Source organism: Aureococcus anophagefferens, assembly GCF_000186865.1.
Source record: "Aureococcus anophagefferens unplaced genomic scaffold AURANscaffold_26, whole genome shotgun sequence".
NCBI classification, from domain to species: domain Eukaryota; class Pelagophyceae; order Pelagomonadales; family Pelagomonadaceae; genus Aureococcus; species Aureococcus anophagefferens.
The window spans coordinates 8780-17842 of NW_008705586.1; the positions used below are offsets into that span (position 1 = coordinate 8780).

The 9063-nt window shown below is 50.9% G+C and overlaps 2 protein-coding genes across 2 annotated transcripts in view; one reads left to right on the plus strand and one right to left on the minus strand.

Moving 5' to 3' along the window:
• The window catches only part of AURANDRAFT_66746 (hypothetical protein), a gene marked incomplete at both ends in the record, with an annotated part of 6200 nt that extends 4148 nt beyond the window's left edge, over positions 1-2052 (minus strand). The window contains 6 exons of the mRNA XM_009042130.1: positions 476-508; positions 748-957; positions 1089-1255; positions 1427-1515; positions 1605-1775; positions 1807-2052. Of these exons, the coding sequence (XP_009040378.1) occupies positions 476-508; positions 748-957; positions 1089-1255; positions 1427-1515; positions 1605-1775; positions 1807-2052 (916 nt within the window). The remainder of the gene's footprint in view (positions 1-475; positions 509-747; positions 958-1088; positions 1256-1426; positions 1516-1604; positions 1776-1806) is intronic.
• Positions 2053-2672: 620 nt separating this feature from the next.
• On the plus strand, positions 2673-7078 carry AURANDRAFT_38738 (hypothetical protein; the record flags this gene model as incomplete). Its single annotated transcript, XM_009042028.1, has 8 exons — positions 2673-2991; positions 3175-3451; positions 3495-3673; positions 3721-4186; positions 4232-4814; positions 4854-5333; positions 5393-5746; positions 5791-7078. The coding sequence occupies 8 exons, from the start codon at positions 2766-2768 to the stop codon at positions 6667-6669; spliced, it is 3444 nt and encodes a 1147-aa protein (XP_009040276.1).
• Positions 7079-9063: the final 1985 nt, after the last annotated feature.

A 9063-nucleotide genomic window follows, 5' to 3' on the forward strand; every position in this document is an offset into this window, starting at 1 on the left:
TATTGTGCGCCTGGAGCGCACCCCAGGGAAATCTTCTTTTGGGTGGGGGGGTGGTGCATATGCCAGGGAGTCATCCGGCGCCTAGGCCGCCGCCAAGAAGGCCTTATTCTCTGGCGACCGGCGCTGGTGCGGGCCGGCGGAGACTCGAGCGGAGGCCGCCGAGACAGCTGCCACGGGCACCTTTGTGGCGCGGGTTGCCGCGTCGCCGGGCGTGAACGTGGACGATAAAGTGCGCGGGTTAAGACGGTAAGCGGCGAGGGGGCGGTTACGTTCCTTGAAGGGGTGGTCGCCGGGCGGCGCAACGGGGATGACAGCTATCCAGTGGCGCCTCTGGGCCTGATTCGGGAGCGCGGTCCCGTACTACATAGTATCAGATATGAACACTGAGCTTCCCCTCTCTCACCCACTGCGCTCATCCTGCTTCTGAAGATTGTACCTTAACATCAAGTTGATGTACGGAACTTAGATTCTTTACATCCAGGCTGATATATCCTAGCGGTTATATCACCTGCACATATAAAGGAATGATAAAGGATGTAGAGAGATATAGGATAATCTTCCCGTTCCTTCCCTCTTAGAATAGCGTTTATGGTCCACACTAAACGAGGCATCCCACCTAGTCACAGCCCCTGGTGCGCCTTGGACTCTTTGCACAACCGCCATCTGCACGTGTCTAGGGTATGTGCCCCAGGGAATATCGAAGGAGAGCGGCGTAAAGTGCAATTCCAAATACGAGCGGGATGGCACGGGCTTTCAGGTCGAGAATAATCGTGTTGTTCATCTCGAAGGCATGCGACGCAATTGCGTTGTGAACACAATGCAGGAATGCTGTATCCCAGAGACAACGAACATGCATGGAAAAAGCTCCGTAGAAGGCGCCAGTTATTATTGCAGACAGGGTCTGGACAAAAATGAAACGACGCTGCCGGCGGGCTGCATTTGTCAGGTGGAATATGCCTATATATATACTTTCGCGTTATCTATTGCACACTCTTGACAGATCGAATGCGTTCACACCGTCTTACTATTTCATAGTTCACTTCAATATCCTCACGTGAAAATCAGTTGTGGTGACACTGCAGTCGCACCAAAAAGCATCGCCTGCGCCGTGAGACAAGCTTTCGGGTGTAGCGGAACCCGGTTTATCAGAGCCTGCAGAACTAAGCCACGGAAGATGAGCTCCTCTCTGACTGGTGAAACAATGGCAATCTCAGCACTGTTGTATAGTGTTGGAAGTAGGTTTCCAAAGGTAGAGCTATAGAGTATGTGGTGTGACACGACAACAACTACAAGTAATTGTGAAGACCAGGATTGAAATGGCGAAGCCTCAAGGCCCAATACATCGTCCTCACCCAAGAACGAGCGCAAACGACCGCTTGTGTATAGGCTCGAGGCTGCCACCTCAAGGATGCAACCTGCTACGTACGTGAAGCTTCTTTGATCTCCTGTCAGCTCGGAATGCAAGGTGCTCACAATTGTGCACGCTATCAAGGCCTCCGCAAGACAGCAGATTGCCTAGCGATAATTCAATTGATTTTGCAGCCCATGTTTAATATCCCGGACGCTGCGGTGGCCTCGATCCATCCCACGCAAACCGCACCCACAGTGTCCGCAGTCCTGGGATTAGCAAATCGTTGCTGCAGCAGCCCGTTTTCTCCACAGTAAAGGGTTTGGATGCATCCCCTTGGTCGTCTTACATCATGTAATCGAATGCTTATTGGCGCTGATTGCAGCGACATGTCGATCACCCAGCGACTCTCATCAGATTTGGCGAGCTAGAAATTTGCAGTGCTCAGAGGACCATACTACATGGCAACACCAAAAGGAGAAACCGAAAGACCAGTTTGAACTGCTAATCTTTCTTCCAAACCGAACACTGGTGAGGTGGTTTCCGTCCAATTCAAACATCCAAGTCAGGATTATGCCACCATGGATAGGCGAGTCCACGGACTTGCCTGACAGCGTAGCCACAGTCACCTCACCCTGCTCCAACTTCATATGCTTAAGCAATTCATCAGTCAGACCCAAATTTTGGATGTTAGTAGAAACCATATGCACTCAAAAAATAAGCCGCGCCACCCCGGTCCCCGGGGAAGCGGCGAGCTGGGAGAGGACCACCACAGCCAGCAGTTTTATTTAGCTGGATGATGGTAGGTGGTATAGCTCACTAACTCGTTACGGGAAACATATTGTACTGCCGTAAATGCAACTTTCGTCACGGTCCACTTCAAGTTGGCCACTAGCCTGAAGCTAAAGGAAGCAAGGTAAACTCCTCCCACGAAGGGGTGCAGAAGTCCGCAGTCTGCGTCGGGACGCGCGCGCGTTGCCCGAGAAGGCTGCGGGGTGGCTTTGTAATAAACTTTGACAGTTGCAGCTCAGGGTTTATACCTACCTTGAAGTAATGTCCCTCTTCTATAGCTGCACGTATGTGTGAGGTGCGGTCACTCAACAGTAGGTGCTGAGGAAACTTGGGCGCCTGTCCGTGGAACTCGTTTGTTGAAAGATCGGGTCCAGGGTATTGTGAAGGCTGCTGTTATGGCCAGGACCTCATAGACCCCCCTCGTTCGAAGACGGGGAAGTTGACGAATACCGAGCGGCGAGTAGGCGATCGACACGATGGAAATTACGCAAGAGGTGCGGATGTCTGTGCATGTGCGTGTGATTTCAAAACTCAGGATGCGTGGACGGTGATCAGTGCTTATTTTGCGGAGAAGGGGTTGGTCCGACAACAGCTCGACTCTTTCGACGAGTTCATCCAAAATACCATGCAGGAACTGGTTGATGATAGCGGTGAACTGACTGTGAAGCCAGAGACTCAATACACGCCTGGACAGGAGTCTGTAACGCGTAGCACCTTTGCTGTCTTATTTAATCAAGTGTACGTCTCGAAACCAACTGCTACCGAACGAGATGGTACTACAAGTAACATGTTTCCCCATGAAGCTCGCTTGCGTAACATGACTTACTCATCCCCGATGTATGTGGACATCAGTTGTGTTGAGCAGAAACACTTACCCCAGCTGTATCAAGGTTGTGCAGCTGAGCTGGAAATTGACGGTGATTGGTACCCATGTGTTGTTACTCACCTTAGTAACGGGTATGCTAATGTGTCATATGAAGTTGCCGGCCCATTGAATAACGACGATGAACAAGTCCAGGTCGTCGAAGAGGAAGGCGTGAACTCGGCCTGTCGAATTAGAATGTTGGCTGAGGATGGCAGTACCCACAGAATTGACTCACCGAAAGAATTCCTTGGATACGTTCCGATCATGTTACGCAGTCGGTTTTGCGTTCTTGCTGATAAGTCTGATAAAGAGCTCTGTGAGCTTGGAGAATGCATATATGATCAGGGGGGCTACTTTGTAATAAATGGCTCTGAGAAAGTTGTTGTTGCACAAGAGCGTATGTCCAATAATCACGTATACTGCTTCCGGAAGAAGCAACCTCACAAGTCAGTATCGCACTGTATGATATTTGCTGAGCTTAGATGGCAGGTACTCTTGGGTAGTTGAATGCCGATCTCACGTGGAACATGGTGCACGCCCGACGAGCACTATCTATATGCAAATGTATAACAAGGCAGGTCGTGGCCAATCTCAGGGAAATCAAATCCGCATGACTTTACCGTACATACGTGTGGATGTACCTGTCATCATCGTTTTTCGAGCTTTAGGTGAAATTGATCTGTGAGTGAAGCCGAGACATGCACACACAATTTAGGTTTTGTAGCAGATCGTGATATTCTCGAACATGTAGTTTACGACTTCTCAGATACAGAGATGATGGAGCAGCTGAGACCGTCACTAGACGAGGCTTTTGTGGTTCAAAACCAAACTATTGCTCTAGATTTCATCGGACGTCGGGGAAGTGCCACAAATATTGGACGTTCGAAGCGCGTTCAGTATGCAAAGGAGCTGCTCCAGAAGGAAGTTTTGCCACACGTTGGCACGGAGGAACAATCAGACACGAAGAAGGCCTTTTTCGTCGGATATATAGTGCACAAGTTGCTGATGTGCTCACTTGAACGCATTGACGAAGATGATCGGGATCATTATGGCAAGAAACGCCTTGATCTGGCTGGACCACTACTCGGCGGGTTGTTCCGGATGCTTTTCCGAAAGCTTACCAAAGATGTACTTGCGTATCTACAGAAGTGTATTGATGAGGGTCGTGATTTCAACCTCGCGTGCGTGTCTATTTGCAGAATGTGGAATAAATTCAACTTGCATAGGTCTGCAATCAAGTCACGTGTGATTACTGATGGTCTCCGATATTCGCTAGCTACCGGAAACTGGGGTGATCGAAAAGATGCTTCGCGTGCTGGCGTATCGCAAGTACTCAATCGACTTACATATGCATCGACTCTTTCCCACCTAAGGCGTTTGAACACTCCTTTGGGACGAGAAGGCAAACAAGCTAAGCCACGACAGCTACATAACACTCATTGGGGGTTCATTTGTCCCGCTGAAACCCCAGAAGGTCAGGCTGTCGGTCTTGTCAAAAATCTAGCTTTGATGTCTTATGTTTCGGTCGGCAGCCCCCAAAGCCCCATTCTTGAATTCCTCGAGGAGTGGTCCATGGAGAACCTCGAGGAGATATCCCCGCAAACGATTGCTGACCCAGGTACAACCAAAATCTTCGTAAACGGGAGTTGGGTTGGTGTTCATCGTGACCCATCAACCTTGGAATCGACTTTGCGATCTCTTCGAAGGCAAATCGACATTGATCCTGAAGTTTCCGTTGTTCGCGATATCAAGGAGAAAGAGCTTCGTATATACACCGACGCTGGGCGTGTGTGCCGCCCACTCCTTATTGTAGAGGCATTAAATGCGAACATGCACGTGCGTGAGGAGATATCAAAATTTTCTCGCCAGGAACTACGATTGCGTAAGTCACACATCCAAAAGCTTGTCAATGGTGAACTTGGGTGGACACAGCTTCTTGTAAAAGGTCTGGTAGAGCTGGTTGACACAGAAGAGGAAGAAACTACCATGATTGCCATGGTTCCGTCCGACCTGAATGAGACTTACTCCTCGACTTACACTCACTGTGAAATACATCCATCAATGATCCTGGGTATATGTGGGTCTATTATTCCCTTCCCTGATCACAACCAATCTCCTCGAAACACTTATCAGTCAGCTATGGGCAAACAGGCCATGGGTATCTATGCCTCAAATTTCCAGCAACGCATGGACACTCTCTCACACGTACTACACTACCCACAGAAACCACTCGCAACTACTCGAGCGATGGAACATCTTCACTTCCGCGAACTTCCAAGCGGCGTTAATGCCATAGTTGCCATCATGTGTTATACAGGCTATAATCAGGTCAGAAACCTTGTATTCTTTTATGCGTGGTTACTCGCTTCCCTACCGCAATTGCACAGGAAGACTCGCTAATCATGAACCAGGCGGCGATCGACCGCGGCCTGTTCCGTTCTACTTTCTATCGCACTTACGTTGATCAGGAAAGTATCCGAGGTCTAGGGGAAGCTTTTCACGAGACTTTCGAGAGGCCAACTCGAGACCAATGCACGGCCATGCGACACGGTTCATATGACAAAGTGGATTGCGATGGTCTAGTAGCTCCAGGATTGCGAGTCTCAGGCGCTGACATCCTTATTGGAAAAACGGCCCCTACAACTCCCCTTGGAATGGATGGCAATCTAAATCACTGTCAGTTTACCAAACAGGATTCATCAACAGCAATGCGTCCCAATGAATCTGGCCTCGTTGATCAGGTAATATAACAAACAAAATCTCACACGCTAGCATTAAGAATTAGGTAATGTTGTCAACCAATCAAGAAGGGATGAAGTTTACGAAAGTGCGGACACGCACAATTCGCATACCTCAAATTGGGGACAAATTTGCCTCGCGGCATGGGCAAAAGGGTACGATAGGAATGACGTATTCGCAGGAGGACATGCCCTGGACTCGGGATGGGGTATCCCCTGACATCGTCGTGAATCCTCATGCAATCCCTTCGCGCATGACTATTGGTCACCTGGTCGAATGTCTGCAGTCTAAGGTAGGTGCACTTACTGGCAAAGAAGGTGATGCCACGCCATTCACTGATGTTTCGGTTGATCAGATTGCTGGGGTGTTGCACGAGCTTGGCTACCACAGGCATGGCAACGAAGTCATGTACTCAGGTCATACAGGACGAATGATCCATGCAAAGGTATTTCTGGGTCCGACATTCTACCAGCGCTTGAAACACCTCGTTGATGATAAGATACATGCTCGTTCGCGTGGTCCTGTAACAATGCTGACGCGTCAGCCCATGGAAGGCCGGGCTCGAGACGGAGGTCTACGCATGGGTGAAATGGAACGAGACTGCCTTGTCTCCCATGGCGTCTCTAGTTTCTTACGCGATCGCATGTTTGCAAACTCTGACCCTTATGCCGTTCATGTGTGCACATCCTGTGGGATGATTGCTCACGCTGACTTGCGGAAGCACTTGTACTGGTGCAATAACAAAGACTGTCAGCATGCCAAAGCAAGAATTGTCCGTGTTCATATCCCATATGCTTGCAAACTTTTATTTCAGGCACGTGGCAAAGTTGAATTACAGTTAAATAAGATTCATTGCACAGGAATTGATGGCGATGTGTATCGCGCCGCGCATTCAAGTATAATGCCATGCATCACTTTGGACTAATCGCATTGCTCGTGGGGGCCAAGCAAGCTGGGGCAGAAACGTGATCGTCAAATACTGACATTCGGATTCGGGCACTTGGGCCGGATGGATCGACTTCTGGGGCCGTACTTAGCTGCCAGGGTACCTACGTTAACGTTAATCTTGACAGGGAACTGTGCTGACCTGACCTCGTACCTGACCTGACTGAACTGGCGCCACGGAGCACGGGGCTGACTATTAGCTCGTGGTCCCCCGCTGTGGTCAACCAAAGGGGCGGGGCCCGCTGCGGGGGCCCGCTGGCGGGGCCTAGGAGCCCGTGGGAAATACGACGCCTTCTAGTTTTGGGCCTGCCCGGGGCCCCGGCGCCTGAGTAAAGCCCCCAGCCGCCGGCCCAGCTTGAAGGGGAATTGTCCGGCGACTGTGCAACCTCGCTGAGCCTGTAGCTCTCTGGCTAACCAGGCAGACACCACAGCGACAGGAGAGCGCTATGCTAGTTCTGTCTCTGCTGGCTGTACACTCCTAGCCTGGTGGGGGGCTGTCGACACAGTCCACATTCATGGTCGAACGTAAACACACACATGGGAAGCAATCAGGGCAGCCTGGGCCTTCACCTTCTTCAAATTTGTCATTATTTATGCGGGTTGGGTACGTTTAGTCGATCGGCCGATGGCTACTATTAATAGAGACCGCATAGTCGAAACCTTCTCGACGTTACTCATTCTCTTGATACCCTAGCGCTATTACGTAGATTGCAGGTGCATGAATCCTGCACACTAGAATCTCTGCACCAGCTTGTCTCAGGTGATTATCTCTCGAATCTATTCTCGAAACTATTGTGAGACTGCAACAAACTCCACGTTCATTGACGTGAGTAATTATATCCATTTTGATTCAAACCGTAATCTTCATCCGTGGAGAGAAGGAAGCACGCGTGACTTTTCCCGAGGCTTTTTGAACGCATTCAATGTTTTTGCCCGTCTGTTCAGGATGAACTTAACGGGCGAAAACACTTGCTACAAGGTAATCTTTTTCTGATCCTCGAAACCGATTCTACTTGAAAGATAGGTCCACTCATCTTCTCAAAATAACCATGTCAACAAGCTACTTGGGAGACATTGGCGAATTTTACACAGAGAAGCAGGGACTCGTTGAAACCCGGCCCTAGGCCTCTTTTCGCCCCATCTGGCGTCTCGTTATCAAAGGCGCCTCTTGGGCGACTTCCCGGCGCAGTGGCCCGCGCCGCGAACACAAGGGAGCTTGGAACGTACCTCACTGGTAACCTCAGGCGGGGCTATGTCAGGTAGTCTGGGCGCGGTGCCGATGGCAATTAGATTGCGGGAATAGGACCGGGGGGCAACGCCATTCAAAACACGGGTCGTAAGTTGACATGTCGATCCTAACTATTCGATTTGTTGCTGGTTTGCTCTGGCACAACTTTTGGCAGCTGCCGTTGCAGCTGTGCGTTGCGCGTGCGGGCTGTTGCGGGCACGCCCCGGTCCGTGGTGCTTGTGCGATACTTTCTGCTGCGTTTCGTGTTGGTTGGTGGTAATTTCGCGCGGTAGTGCTGCCCGCAGACGGTGCTGAGCGGCGCGGCTATTCAAACTTGGCCTGCGGGTGGCGGTTATGGACCAAGCACTACAGCGCCGCCTACGGCCTCCTGGGCCCTTGTGCCTGCGGCGAACCGGGGTCCGACAAGCGAGCTGCCTATCTGGAGAGCATGAGAGCACTCGCGAAGGATATCGCACTCCACGGCCTGCTGTCCAAACTGCAGGATGGGCAGATTTGCCCTGCGCAAATCGCACAGATCCGCGAGCGGCTCGGTCGCATCTGGCCCTCGCCGTACGTAGGCCAGTGGGTGATCCGCTATACATGCACTGCACTGCCTTGAGGGGAAATGGCGGTGTTCCTGACTTAGACTGAAAATGGAAAAGTGAGAAAATGGAAAAGTGAGATGGGGCTGCTAAGCAGCCCTGATTCCCAATCAAGGTAGATATTGAATGCGGACTCCGGAAATCCCGCCACAGGGCCCCGGGGGGCCTCAGATGTATCCAGTCGGCTTCAGTCGGCTCCAATCGAGATATGAGTGGCATGTTGTTTATCGCGGAATCAGTTAATCAGCCCCCCGAATGGAATGTATCTCATGTTGCAGATATGAGTGGCATGTTTTCCCATGCCCATGACGTCGGCGGGATATGCCAGTGGTAAAGGCCCGAACCAGCAACTCCACATGCCCAGCAAGCCTCACTTAGTACGATTGGCGCGTAAATTCGCCGTGGTATCTTCGGCGTGCACTGGTGGAGCCAGCCCCCATACCACCGTGGCTGGATGCTGAACTTTATATATCTTTCCTGTATCATTCCTTCAGTCCTTCGGCTATCACCTGCACCGCAAGGAGCGTGTTTGCCCGGCCATGAT